Below are 13,528 nucleotides of genomic sequence, written 5' to 3'. Positions count from 1 at the left end.
AGTGCCCTGGTTCCCCGCGTGTCCCTGTGCCAGCACTCGCTGGGCATGCACCAGAGTATCCCGGGCGCACGGCACAGCCACCTCCAGCCCCGGGTGCTGTGCCCTCACCCCCAGCCTGCGCTGGGAGCTTGGCCACCCGGCCTCGTGGCCACCTTCCCAGCTCCGTGCATGTCCAGCACCGTGCTGGAGCTGCTGCTGTGCTGGCAGAGCTGTCCCAGCTGCGGTGTCCGCGTGGCCGGGGGCTCCGGGGTGGCCGCGCTTCGCCGCACGCCTCCGCTCTCTTCCCCCACCGCTTCCCATACTCGCTGCGGGGCAGAGCGTGGCCCTTCTCGCCCTCACGCCCCATCTCTCGGCCTCGATAGGGACAAGTGGACGATGTCCTGGCAGCCCCCTTTGGCCCCGTCCCTGCTGCAGCTCAGGTTTGGCTCCGGGGCTCGCCCTGCTCGCGGGTAGCGGGGACGTCCCCCACGTGCCGGCTGTGCCAGCCCGACCTTACCTCCCCCCGTGGGACTGTGCCACCGCTGTGCTGTCCCCTGTGTCCCTGCGTCATGTCCCCGCAGCATGTCCTGTGTCCCTGCAGCATGTCCTGCGTCCCCACAGCACGCCACGTGTCCCTGTGTCCCAGCACGGCTACACGAGTGGCACGGGGGTGCCGTGGGTGCCGGGGCTGCAGTTTGGGAGCACAGCCAGGGTTGTGTGTGGTGACTTCATCCCGGGGTCGTTGTGGCTTTGTGTCTACCCCCGGCTGTGTCAGGGACAGGGGGGCTCTGCAGCTCCAAACCCTCTGGGGTCCCCAGGGCAGCGGACAAGTTGGGGACACATTTTGGGAGGGCTCGGGGCTCACGGAAGGTGGCACAGCGCCACGCTCCCTCCAGCCCCGCGTCCCCCTGTCTCGCAGGCCAAGACGGAGGAGCAGATAGCTGCCGAGGAGGCTTGGTATGAGACCGACAAGGTGTGGCTGGTGCACAAGGATGGCTTCTCCTTGGGTGAGTTGGGGTCGGGCCAGGCCACGGGGGTGCCCGGCACGGCCCCGCTGAGCCCCGCGTGCCCTCCCTCGCAGGCAGCCAGCTGCGGCCGGAGGAGGCCAGCGCCCTGCCCGAGGGCAAGGTGAAAGTGAAGCTGGACCACGACGGAGCCGTCCTGGAGGTGGAGGAGGACGACGTGGAGAAGGTAGGGCCGCGGGATGGGGGGCCGCGGGGCGGTGGGGACCCCCGTTCCCCGCCTGACCCCCGGCCCCGCTCCCAGGCGAACCCCCCGTCCTGCGACCGCGTGGAGGACCTGGCCAGCCTCCTCTACCTCAACGAGTCCAGCGTCCTGCACACGCTGCGGCAGCGCTACGGCGGCAACCTCATCCACACCTACGCCGGCCCCACCATGGTCGTCATCAACCCGCTGAGCTCCCCCTCCATGTACTCTGAGAAGGTGACGCCGGGGTGGGGGGGCCGGTGGCGCACGCTGGTGGCGCTGGAGCTGCGTCACCCTTCAGAGGTGCTCCTGCGGGGCCGCAGGGTGCCGAGCGTCCCCCGCTTCTCCCCCCAGGTCATGCACATGTTCAAGGGGTGCCGCAGGGAGGACACGTCCCCGCACATCTACGCCGTGGCCCAGGCTGCCTACCGCAGCATGCTGATGAGCCGCCAGGACCAGGCGGTCGTGCTGCTGGGCGCCAGCGGCAGCGGCAAGACCACCAACTGCCAGCACCTCGTCCAGTACCTCGCCACCATCGCCGGCAGCACCGGCAAGGTCTTCTCCGGTGAGTGCTCGCCTCGGGGCCCCCTGCCACCTCCTCACGCCCCTCGCTTCGCGGTCACGGTGCTGCTCTCTCACTCGTCTCACCGCTGGCGCCCTCGCCGCGTGCACGCCGCCGGCCACGCGCACCCCACCGCCCCGCTTGTTTCCTCCTCGCAGCGGAGAAGTGGCAGGCTCTCTACACCGTCCTGGAGGCTTTTGGCAATAGCAGCACCAGCATGAACGGCAACGCCACGCGCTTCTCCCAGATCATCTCCCTGGACTTCGACCAGGCTGGGCAGGTGGCGTCCGCCTCCGTACAGGTGAGGGGCCGGGGCGGCCCCCTCGGCGCAGGAGCCGGTCCGTCCCGAGGGCGTTTTCTCCTGCCAGCTCTCCTTTCTAACCCGCTCCTGCCAGCCCGGCCGTGTTCGCAGCCAAGCGTCGAGCTCGTGGCTTTGTTTGCAGCCAGTCGGGGTGATAACAGCAGCCCTTAAAATGCAGCAGAGCCCCTTCGTGCTCCAGTGCACCTGCTGATCGAGCCCTGCGCCCCCAGGAGAGATGCTCGGGGTTTGCGTGGGTGTTTGCCTTACTGCAGCGTCCTGCAGAGCAGGGCCAGGAGACCTCCACGTCTCCTTGGGAGCCCAGGGAAAAGGAAATCCTGGGCTGGCAGCAAGGATGAGGCTGGGGCTGGGGGGTCTTGGTGGGAGCGTGGCCCTCGGGGATGGTTCCCAACCCCCCTGACCTCTCCCAGACGCTGCTGCTGGAGAAGCTGCGTGTCGCCCGGCGCCCTGCCAACGAGGCCACCTTCAACGTCTTCTACTACCTGCTGGCCTGCCCCGACAGCGCCCTGCGGTGAGCCTGGCCCCGGCACAGGGGTCTCTGGGGTCTCCCGGCACCTCGGGGACCAACCTGGGTGGTGTTTCCCCCAACAGGACCGAGCTGCACTTCAACCACCTGGCGGAGAACAACGTCTTCGGCATCGTGCCCCTCGCCAAGGTCCTGCCTGCTGCGGGGCTGGGCAGGGGGCTACAGCGGGGTGGGGGCATGGGGAAGGAGATGGGAGAGCCAGGGTGGCCCTGTCCCTGCGGGCAGGGGGACTTCTGCAGGTCCCCAGCCCCTCTGGGTGCTCGTGGCCTGGCCAGAGGCACCGGGAGCCCTCACCCTGTGCCAATGGCTCCCGTTGCTCTCCGCAGCCCGAGGAGAAGCAGAAGGCAGCCCAGCAGTTCAACAAGCTGCAGGCTGCCATGAAGGTGATGGGCATCTCCGGCGATGAGCAGAAAGCCTTCTGGCTCGTCCTGGGGGCCATTTGTCACCTGGGGGCTGCCGGAGCCACCAAAGGTAACGGGGCTGGGACGCGTTGATCAGCAGAGCTCAGGTCTGCTGGCTGGTCGGGGTCCAGATTGATGCTGGCACCTCTGCGCCTTGCAGACAGGCTCCGGGGGTGTTTTGGGGTTGTGCAAGCTGACGGGCAGTGCTCTGGGTGCTCCGTGGCACCTGGATTTGTCCCCTTGGTCAGGGCGAGCCGGGTAGCTCCCAGCCAGCAGGGATCAAACACCCCAGGCACCACCAGAGCGAGTCCCTGGCACCGTCCCTGTCACATCGGGGAATTTTGGGGCTGGGGACGAGGGAGCGTGGGGGGCGCACATGTGTTGCCCCCCCCACCTAACGCTGCTCCCTCCCCTGTCCTCCCACAGAACCACTGGCAGATGGAGCTGGTAACTGGAGCCATGCAGGGCTCTGCTCCGGGCTTGGTGGTGGTCTGGGGGCTAAGAAGGGGCTTGGGGTGCTGCTGGGGTGCTGGGAGCAGCCCTGGGGTTACCTCTTGGCACCCCAGCACGGGAGTGCACCGTGGGCTTGCCCTGGTGGCACTGGTTCACCTCTCCACTGCTGGGGGGGTGAATTCAGCTCGGGGGGCTCAGGGTGCCTCTGCAGCTGCTCTTCTCCCCGCTGGGGGTCTTGTGTTACCCCCGAGGTGCTGGAAGCCCCCTCTGCTGCCTGCCCTGGGCTCCGCATGCTCGCAGGAGGCTTGGATCGAGGGGTTCAGCAGCTTGGGGGGAGGGAATCGAGATGGAAATGGGCGGAGAGCCCCATTTGTGCCGCGTTTTGGAGCGGGTTTTGGGTGCTCGGCGGGCACGGCGTGCTCCCAGGGGCGCTTCGAGGCACTAGAGGGCAGCAGGGCCCCGCTGCTGCACCGCTGCGGGGACGCACGGCTGGTGCGGGAGCCTCTGCGAGGGGCTGAGGGATCCCCAAATCCTACTCAGGGGGAGCATCCCCAAATCCTGCCTGTGGGGGGGGAGCATCCCAGCCCAACTCCTGCTCCCGGTGCCTTCCTTGCATCTCGCGGGCCCTGGGGATGCTCAGCACCAGCTCGGCCACCCCAGCCCCCTTTTTCCTGAGGCTGGATCTGGGCAGGTGGTGCCCGTGGTGCTTGCTGTGGGGCAGGGGCAGACCCCACAGTGGGTCTCAGCATCTCACATCTCACCGTGGCGGTGCTCAGGGGGTCGGGGGGGGGGGGGTTAGGAACCAGGCTCGGTGCGTGTGGGTTTCGGCAGGAGGGCGTCCCCGCGTCGCGTGCCCGCGCTGCCGCGTGCCGGTGTTGCTAACCCCTGTCTCTGTTCGCATGGTGCATGCTGCCCTTTTGCAATGCAGACGCCGACGAAGGTAAAGTCCTGTTCTCCGCGCAGCTCTGGCTTCCCCGCCCCGTCCCACCCTCGTGTCCCCCCCCCTCCGTGTCCCCATTAACCCACTCCCACCTCCCTTCCCCACCCCATGTCCGTGTGTCTGTCCGGCAGCCGCGGTTTGTCCTGCTGCGCCGAGCAGAGACGCGTCAGAGCGGGTGGCAGTGATGGAGAGGGGTGTCCCCATCTCCCAGCATGGCTCAGCCTTGCAGGGAGGCGAAGCCACTTACCCCCCATCTCCTCAAATCGAGCCCCAAAATTTTCCTCTTGGTGCTGGCCACGTGCAAGCCCCGGGTTCCCGCTGCGCCAGCCGTGCACAGCATCCCCGCCTCGGGGTTGGCTTTTATGTGCCACCCCTGTCCCCGTCCCACCGTGGGGGACCCAGTGACCAGCCGGGGTGCACCAGGAGAGCCCCAAAGGTGGGACAGCCGGCGCTGAGCCTCCTTTTTTTCCCCCCTCAGCCGGGAGGAAGCAGTTTGCGCGGCACGAGTGGGCTCAGAAAGCCGCCTACCTGCTGGGCTGCAGCCTGGAGGAGCTCTCCTCCTCCATCTTCAAGCACCAGCCCAAGGGCACGCTGCAGCGCTCCACCTCCTTCCGACAGGGCCCCGAGGAGCAGGGCATGGGCGACGGCACAGGTAGGGCGCGGGGAGGCGCGGGTGGCCCCCGGGGGGGGACGCCCGTTTGGGGACACTCAGGGCGCAGCCGTCCCCTCCGCCAGGTCCCAAGCTGACGGCGCTGGAGTGCCTGGAGGGCATGGCCGCGGGCTTGTACTCGGAGCTCTTCACCCTCCTCATCTCCCTCCTCAACAGGTACACGACGGGATTTGGGCTGGGGGGTGGCGGGGGAGGTCGGTCAGCACCCACCCACCCACCCACCCACCCCGTTGGTGTCCCCTCCCGTCCCCCGCAGGGCGCTCAAGTCCAGCCAGCACTCGGTGTGCTCGGTGACGGTGGTGGACACCCCCGGGGCGCAGAACCCCGAGGTGGCGGGGCAGAGCCGCGGGGCCACCTTCGAGGAGCTGTGCCACAACTACGCCCAGGAGCGCCTGCAGCTCCTCTTCCACCAGCGCACCTTCGCCCAGGAGCTGGAGCGCTACAAGGAGGTAGCGGGGACGCCCCCGGGGGCGCCGTCACCCCCTCCTCTCTCCTTTCTGCTCCAGCATCTCCTGTGACACCTCCCCCCCCCCCCCCCTGCTCCCCAGATTTCTTAACAAGTGGTCGCTCAGGACCGGGTCCAACCCAATCAGCTCTGACACCGCGCTCTCTGCTTCAGGGGTCTCTCCGGGGGGGTTCCCACCGCCGATGGTGCCGGCAAATGTGCCCTGGGGGGGCTGCTGCGGGTGGTGGGAGGGCGATGGTGGCCGCTGCTCCATCTCGGCACCACCTGGGTGCCCACGGGGACCCTTTTTGGTGTCATGAGGACCCTTTTTGGTGTCCTGACTGCCCCTGGCACCTCTCCCTGGAGCAGCGGGGCGGTGGGACGCCCGGGAAACCCCCATCTCCTGTCTAGATCCGATTGAGACTAACGTACTGACCGGCCCGCGGGGGCCCTAACGCTGATCTCCAGTCACACAGGCACTAATCGCTCCTCTGTCCGTCCTCTCCAGGAAAACATAGAGCTTGCACTGGCTGACACAGAGCCCGCTACCTGGGGCTCTGTAGCCACTGTAGACCAGCCCTCACACCAGGCACTGGTAAGCACCCACGGCGCTTCCTCACGGCCTCCGTCCCGGCCGTGACCCAGCTCCTCTGCGGCCACCTCTGTCCCCAAAACCCGCTCCCGCAGCACGGACGAGGGCTGGGACAGCAGGGCTGGAGGTGGCTGCTGCTCCTCCTCGTAACCGAGCGGCTGCTGGCGGCCCCGTGATCCATTACGGCGGGTTATTGAGCATTAGGCACGGCGATAGCATCGGCCGTGCTGCTTTGCTGTCCTTTTAGCGGTAATTATGGGGAAGGAAAGGTGATTTCCTAAGTGCTTGGCAATGAGAGCGTGACTGAGCGTGCGAGCAGCGGGCAGCCCTGGTGCATCCCCGGCACCGTGCTCCCCCAGTGCCTCCGGGAGGGGAGGATGAGGGCAGGATGGCCCTGGGGCGATCCCTGGCATGCTCCAGTCCCCGGGGTGCTTTGATCCCCGGGGTGCTTTGATCCCCGGGGTGCTTTGATCCCCGGGATGCTCCGCTCTGCAGGGTGCACCCATCCTTGGGGTGCCCTGGTCCTTGGGGTGCTCCGTTCCCTGCTGGATGAGGCTTTCAGAGACTGAGTGGGGCTGCTGGCGCTGGCCCCGCACCGGGTTTGATCCCAGGGGTGCCAGAGCGCAGCGTTTGGCTCGCCACCGAGCTTGGCGCGTTACGTTTGCCTCTTTCCCTGCCAGGTACCCATTAAGCAGGGGCCGTTTCGCGCGGCGCTGCTTTGCCGTGCTGCTGGCAGCAGAGGAGGTTGCATGCTCCCCGCGTCTCCCCCGGTCCCCCTCCCCGGTCCCTGCCCACCTCCAGGTCCCGGTACCAACACGGTGTCACCCACAGGTCCGCTCGCTGGCCCGCACCGACGAGGCACGGGGGCTGCTGTGGCTGCTGGAGGAGGAGGCGCTGCAGCCGGGCGGCAGCGAGGACACCTTGCTGGAGCGGCTCTTCGCCTACTACGGTCCCCAGGAGGGGGGCAAGAAAGGTCTGGGGGGGCGACCGGCACCGCGTGGCTGCGCCGGCTGAGCTGGCTGCGGTGCCCGTGCCCAGCGGTGCCGTGTCTCCCCGCAGGGCACGACCCGCTGCTCCCCAGCGACAAGCCCCGGCACTTCTTCCTGGGCCACAGCTCGGGGACCAACTGGGTGGAGTACGATGCCACGGGCTGGCTCAACCACGTCAAGCACAACCCGGCCACCCAAAACGCCTCCGTCCTGCTGCAGGAGTCGCAGAAGTGAGTGGGGTCCCCCGGGCTTGGGGTGGGAGCTTGGGAGAGGGGTGATTTTGGGGGTGACGTCCCCTCCGTGCCCCGCAGGAAGGTCATCAGCAGCCTGTTCGCGGGCCGGGGCGGGTCGGCGCTGGTGCTGTCGGGCTCGGTGGCGGGGCTGGAGGGGGGCTCGCAGCTGGCCCTGCGCCGCGCCACCAGCATGCGCAAGACCTTCACCACCGGCGTGGCCGCCGTCAAAAAGAAGTCGCTGTGCATCCAGATCAAGCTGCAAGTGGTGAGTGGGGGGCCCTCAGGATGATTGAGGAGGGTCCCAGCACCCTCGATGGCACGGGTGTGTGTGCCCGGGTCCTGTTGGGGCACTGCCTCTTGTCACCTCTCCCCCGTCCCCGCAGGATGCCCTCATCGACAGCATCAAGAAGTCCAAGCTGCACTTCGTGCACTGCTTCCTGCCCAAGGCGGCGGGGGGCGGCGGGGACCCCCGGGGGCTGCCGTGCCGGCGGGTGAGTGGCAGTGAGCTGGAGCTGCCGGCCGAGCACTGCGAGGCCGCGGGGCTGATGCAGCTCGACGTGCCCCTGCTGCGCGCCCAGCTCCGCGGCTCCCGCCTGCTGGATGCCCTCCGCATGTACCGCCAAGGTGAGCCCCCCCCCGTCCAAAATTTAGGGTCCGATCCTGCCACCCACGGGCATCCCGGCTGCAGAGAGAGCGAGAACGTGGCAGGAGGGGAGCAAATCCCCCGTCTGCAGCGCGGGGCCCCGCGGGGAACCCCTTTGGCACGCGTCCTCGCGCAGAGCCCGGCTGCTGCCAGCTTTTCCCGTCCCGGGGGGGCTGGCCCCGCTCCCCCCCGCGGGGCTGTTGTCACATCGGGGCTCGGTGCCGGGGACAGGCATGGCCTTACTTGGGTGTCTGCGCCGGTGCTGCCCGGCTGCTGGCAGCGATCCCGCTGGCAGCCGGCCCCGGTCCCGACGGGGAGGGGGGCTCCGGGTCGCGCTCAGCCAAGTGCTGGGGGATGCGGCCTCGGGGCCAGACCCCTCCTGCAGCATTTGGAAATCGATTCTGGGCGCACACCTCCCCGCAGCGATGAACATGACCCCCCCCAAGCTGCAGAGGGGTCAGCCTCTTCATCAGCACCCCCCTCATTAATTAAGATGGGGAGGCTCGGCAATTAACTGCGGCTCAGGCCGGACCCGTAGCGGGGCCCGCCTGCTTGCACGGGTGACACACGTGTCCCTGCTCTCCCCTGGGGCAGGAATCTGGCTGCTTTCACCCCACATCTTGGCTGAAATTATTAAACAACAAGGCCAAGGAAAACCTCCAGCAGCCGTCCTGGGTGGCCCCGTTGGATCTCCCAAAAGACAGGGGAGGGGGCAGCGTGCGTGCAGGGGCACGGGGCTGTCCCCGGGCATCCCCCGGGCATCCTGGCTGCCCCACGGCCCCCCTATCCTCTGCTCCCCCCCCAGGCTACCCCGACCACATGGTGTTTGCCGAGTTCAGGCGGCGTTTCGACGTCCTGGCCCCGCACCTGACCAAGAAGCACGGGCGCAACTACATCGTGGTGGACGAGAAGCGGGTATGCGTGCCCGGCTCCCCTTGGGGTCCTGGGATCCTGCACCTTGGGGTCCCGCACCCTGTCCCTGACCCCTCTCCCTCCCCACAGGCAGTGGAGGAGCTCCTGGAGTCACTGGACCTGGAGAAGAGCAGCTACCACATGGGCTTGAGCCGGGTAGGACCCCGCCGGGGCCGTCCCTGCCCGCTGCAGGCTTCGGGGTCTGGCTGAGGGCAGGGTGGGCGCAGCGGCACAAGGGCAGCAGTGTGCGCTCCCACCCACGCCGTTCCTCACGCCTTGGGAATAAAAACCCCGAATAAAAACCCCACACAGGACAGGGCCAGGGGGCTGGGGAAGGGCGAGGACGTGGTGGGGACAAGGGGACACAAGTGGCACATCCCCACCGGCCAGCACAGCGGGATGGTGGCACCGCATCTCCCCCCTTTTATTTTTTTTCCCCCCTCCTGCAGGTGTTTTTCCGGGCGGGCTCGCTGGCCAGGCTGGAGGAGCAGCGGGACGCGCAGACGAGCAGGAACATCACCCTGTTCCAGGCGGCGTGCAGGGGCTTCCTGGCACGGCAGCTCTTCAAGAAGAGGAAGGTTCGTGGCGCCTCTCCCCTCCCCGCTCCGCTGCACAATTTCGCCTAAAATGGGCAGCGCAGCTTTTCTGCCGCCGCCTGGCCCAGCGCCTCCTCCTCCCGCCTCTCTCTCCCCCTCCCCGGGAGCCGTGGGGAGCCGTGGGGAGCCGTGGGGCCAGCCCCGGGGCCGTCGGCTCCGTCCTGCCCCGCCGGGCTGCCGGGATGAAGCGGCCGTGCCAGCTCCTGCTTTTTATTATTAAGGAGCGCGTAAAATAGGCACCGCGGCGGCGCCTCGCCCGCGGCGAGGTTAGCTCGTGCGGGTGCCGGAGGTAATCGGACAGCAGATAAGCCAGGAGCAATTAGCCCACATGCTAATGAAGGGGAGTGTGCCGGGGTGGCGGTGGGGGTGCTGAGCACCCGTGCGTCCTGCTGGGCCGGCGGCGCCCCGCGGCAGCCGTGCCGACGCCGTGTGCCCCGCGCAGATCCAGGATTTGGCCATCCGCTGCGTGCAGAAGAACATCAAGAAGAACAAGGGGGTGAAGGACTGGCCCTGGTGGAAGCTCTTCACCACCGTGCGGCCCCTCATCGAGGTGCAGCTCACCGAGGACCAGATCCGGGGCAAAGACGTGGGTACCGCTGCGCCGGGGGGGGGCGGGGATGGGGCAGGATGGGGCCGGGTGCGCGTTGGAGACGGGCAGGGACCCTCAGCGGGGTGGGCTGCGGGATCCCACAGAGGGTGGGCTGCAGGGTCACCGCTGCCCCGTGCCCCCCAGCACAAATTGCTCCCTAATTTACGAAGCAGCATGTCGTTAGCATCCCGAGAGCCCGGTTACAAGGCGTGGAGAATGGAAACGAAACCAGGCACCGTGCGCAGGGGGTTCTGCACGGCACAGGCAACCAGACACCGTGCCCCCCCGCCTGGCACCGAGCCGCTGCCGGCTCAGCTTTCACCTCGGGTGCCCGGGGTGGGGGCTCTGAGGTCCCCTCCTGTCCCCCCCAGCCTGCCTGCTGGCACCAGGGGACAAGGGAGAGAGCGATGCGCTCGCAGCTGGCAGGCAGCACGGAGCCCTGTGCTGGTTGGGCATCCCCCCAGGATCCCCTCCCTCTCCGCCTGGGCTGGGTGCCCTAAACCCTTTGGGTGCTGGGGGAGGAGGAGAGCGGCTTTGTTTGCTCCCACCCCTTTTCCCGGGGGATGGGGGGAGTGCAGGGACCCCCCTCTCTGCCGGAGGCCAACTTTGCGTGGCCTCCGGGTGTTTCGGCACCATTTATGGGGTTGGAGTTGGCCGCCGGAGCCAGCGCAGGCTGGGGAAAGTCCCTGCCCAGCCCTTGGCAGGGGAGAGCCCCCGCACCGCCAGCGCCTCCCAGCCCCGGGGAGCCCCCACCCGGCCCTCCCCGCGTCGGGGGGAGGGGAGGGTGCTGAGGGTGCAGAGCATCGTGCCTGCCAGCCCCTTCCCTCGGCGCCTGCCCCCTCCCTCACCGCCCGCCGCTGTGTTGCAGGAAGAGATCCAGCAGCTCAAGAGCAAGCTCGAGAAGGTGGAGAAGGAGCGCAACGAGCTGCGGCTCAACAGCGACCGCCTGGAGAGCAGGGTAGGTCCCAGCCAGCCCCGGGTGGGCGCAGCGCGTCCCCAAACCCCGGTGCCTGCCTCCCGCCACCACCACCACCACCACGTCCCCGCTGCCCCCAGATCACGGAGCTGACGTCGGAGCTGACGGACGAGCGCAACACGGGCGAGTCGGCCTCCCAGCTGCTGGACGCCGAGACGGCCGAGAGGCTCCGGGCCGAGAAGGAGATGAAGGACCTGCAGGTAACCCACCGCGCCTCTGCCCTGCCCCCGCGGCACCTCCCCGGGTCCCCGTGGGGCTCACCGGGGCCGTGTCCCCTGGCAGGCCAAGTACGATGCCCTGAAGAAGCAGATGGAGTCCATGGAGATGGAGGTGATGGAAGCTCGGCTCATCCGGGCAGCCGAGCTCAACGGCGAGCTGGACGACGATGATTCAGGTACCGTGGCACAGCAGGCACCCAAAACTTTGGGTGCACCCCGGGGTGCCCCCTTGGAGTGTCGCCCACCACAGTCCCCTGGTGCCCCCTGCACAGGAGGCGAGTGGCGGCTGAAATACGAGCGGGCGGTGCGGGAGATCGACTTCACCAAGAAGCGGCTGCAGCAGGAGCTGGAGGACAAGCTGGAGGTGGAGCAGCAGGGCAAGAGGCAGCTGGAGAGGAGGGTGAGTGGAGCTCTGCCCCGAGACCCCCCCCCCCTCCCCAATTTTTTTACCCCCTCCTGCCCACCCCACGGCCCTGAGCACCCTGCCTGCCCCTTCGCGCAGCTGGCGGACCTGCAGGCGGACAGCGAGGAGGGCCAGCGGGCGCTGCAGCAGCTGAAAAAGAAGTGCCAGCGCCTGGCGTCCGAGCTGCAGGACACCAAGCTGCACCTGGAGGGCCAGCAGGGACGCAACCACGACCTGGAGAAGAAGCAGCGGAGGTGGGGTGGCGCGGGGACGGGGACGGGGTGGTGGCACCCCCCGCCGGGAGGCTCCGGGAGCCTCTCTCGCAGCGTGGTTTTACCATTTTAGCTGGGATTTGGGCACTTCACCAGCTCCCGCTTGGGCGAGGCGCTTTGCACGGGGAAGATGAGGCTCCCATTTCCCTGGGATGTGGTGTGGGGGGTGCTCGGGGCTGGGGAGCTCCTTCCCCATGTGGGGGACCCCGCTGTCCCCCCCAGGGGTCCGGGGCTGAGCGAGCCCCCAAGTGGGGCTGTGCCCTGCAGCTCTGCTCGGCGCCCGCTCTCTTCCCGTCTCCTCTCCCAGCCCCAAAGTTTGCTAACGTTATTAAGCAGCAGGGACGCTTTCATCTCATTATGGTAATGATCACACACACAAATACAGCGAGAGAATCCAATCTAATTAATTTCAATTTCCGCGGATTGGAGCCTGTGTTAATGCAGCTGTTTATTACCCAGCGCGAAGAAAAATGGGGATTAGCTGCCGGGGTGTGTAACACAGGTCACAAACCCGAGTGCAGGGTTATTTTCCAAGCCCCAGAGGCAGCGATTTCAGAGCAAACCCCTCTGATCCTCTCTTGGGGGCGTTGGGAGGGGCTGAGCGCTGCCCCGCCGGGGGCTCACGTCCCTGTGGCTACCCGAGGATGAAACCAGGGAGCCGAGGCACTGCAAGAGCCCCTCTGTAGGAGACCCCTGTGCGTTGTAGCCCCTCTGCGTCCTGCTTCAAGCAGCCGTCCCCACGTAGCCAAGCCCCCCACCAGCAGCCACGGTCCCACCGGCACGCGACAGCCCCATGGGGAGGCTGCTCGGGTGCACACCGCAAGCGCCGCGCTCCCGAGGAGCTGTTGGGTGAAGGTGCTGGGAGGATTTGCTCCGAGCATCTCCCCGCTGGAGACGAAAGGGCTCGTAACCAGCACGGCCAGCAGCGATGCCAGGTGGAGCAGGGCTGGTGGGGGCACGGGGCTCTGAGCTCGCCGCGCTCTCGCCGCGCAGATTCGACGGCGAGCTCTCGCAGGCGCACGAGGAGGCGCAGCGGGAGAGGCTGCAGCGGGAGAAGCTGAGCCGCGAGAAGGACGTGCTGGTGGCCGAGGTCTTCGGCCTCAAGCAGCTGCTGGAGGTGAGAGGAACCCGGCACTTCACCGCTCACCACGCCGGGCACCCCCACCACCACCCCTGGCTCACCGCCGCTCCCCGTCCCCGCAGGATAAGGACTCGGACATCGCCGGGCTGACGCAGCGGGCGGAGGCGCTGGAGGCCGAGCTGCAGGACATCTCCTGCCAGGAGTCGAAGGACGAGGCGTCCCTCGCCAAGGTGAAGAAGCAGCTGCGGGACCTGGAAGCCAAGGTGAAGGACCAGGAGGAGGAACTGGACGAGCAGGCTGGCACCATCCAGATGCTGGAGCAGGTACGGCGGGGAGGGGCGAGGGCTCGGCCGCCCCGCGTGCGCGTGGGTTTCTGGGCGGGGTGGTTTCGTGCAGGGCTGTCATTACCTGGGCCGGGCTTGCCCGGTGAGCGGAGGCGACCGCCCTCACCCCGGCGTCAGGCCAGGCCAGGCTACGGCTGCGGACGCAGCTCCCGGCCCGTGGCGCCGCCACCATGGCACGG

At 68.0% G+C, this 13,528-nt stretch overlaps 1 protein-coding gene across 6 annotated transcripts in view; it reads left to right on the top strand.

Moving 5' to 3' along the window:
• The window catches only part of MYO18A (myosin XVIIIA), a 35,784-nt gene that overhangs the window by 13,472 nt on the left and 8,784 nt on the right, over positions 1-13,528 (top strand). For 4 of the 6 annotated variants that reach the window (XM_032200661.1, XM_032200659.1, XM_032200660.1 and 1 more), the window contains 28 exons: positions 899-986; positions 1,061-1,170; positions 1,246-1,422; positions 1,540-1,750; positions 1,906-2,048; positions 2,477-2,577; positions 2,658-2,721; positions 2,919-3,063; positions 4,375-4,386; positions 4,865-5,038; positions 5,122-5,212; positions 5,313-5,505; positions 6,010-6,096; positions 6,925-7,066; positions 7,153-7,312; positions 7,394-7,580; positions 7,699-7,939; positions 8,764-8,873; positions 8,961-9,026; positions 9,320-9,448; positions 9,909-10,052; positions 10,924-11,013; positions 11,112-11,231; positions 11,314-11,425; positions 11,522-11,649; positions 11,752-11,906; positions 12,918-13,041; positions 13,128-13,328. In XM_032200661.1, coding sequence (XP_032056552.1) covers positions 899-986; positions 1,061-1,170; positions 1,246-1,422; positions 1,540-1,750; positions 1,906-2,048; positions 2,477-2,577; positions 2,658-2,721; positions 2,919-3,063; positions 4,375-4,386; positions 4,865-5,038; positions 5,122-5,212; positions 5,313-5,505; positions 6,010-6,096; positions 6,925-7,066; positions 7,153-7,312; positions 7,394-7,580; positions 7,699-7,939; positions 8,764-8,873; positions 8,961-9,026; positions 9,320-9,448; positions 9,909-10,052; positions 10,924-11,013; positions 11,112-11,231; positions 11,314-11,425; positions 11,522-11,649; positions 11,752-11,906; positions 12,918-13,041; positions 13,128-13,328 — 3,705 coding nt within the window. Of the gene's footprint in view, positions 1-366; positions 420-898; positions 987-1,060; positions 1,171-1,245; positions 1,423-1,539; positions 1,751-1,905; positions 2,049-2,476; positions 2,578-2,657; positions 2,722-2,918; positions 3,064-4,374; positions 4,387-4,864; positions 5,039-5,121; positions 5,213-5,312; positions 5,506-6,009; positions 6,097-6,924; positions 7,067-7,152; positions 7,313-7,393; positions 7,581-7,698; positions 7,940-8,763; positions 8,874-8,960; positions 9,027-9,319; positions 9,449-9,908; positions 10,053-10,923; positions 11,014-11,111; positions 11,232-11,313; positions 11,426-11,521; positions 11,650-11,751; positions 11,907-12,917; positions 13,042-13,127; positions 13,329-13,528 lie in introns of those variants that run through there. The other 2 variants (XM_032200662.1, XM_032200658.1) reach the window with 2 other exon arrangements.

The sequence above is a fragment of the Aythya fuligula genome, chromosome 20 (assembly GCF_009819795.1).
Source record: "Aythya fuligula isolate bAytFul2 chromosome 20, bAytFul2.pri, whole genome shotgun sequence".
Classification (NCBI taxonomy): domain Eukaryota; kingdom Metazoa; phylum Chordata; class Aves; order Anseriformes; family Anatidae; genus Aythya; species Aythya fuligula.
The sequence above is the reverse complement of the archived record's forward strand: the minus strand, read 5'-3'. Positions and strand labels throughout refer to the sequence as shown.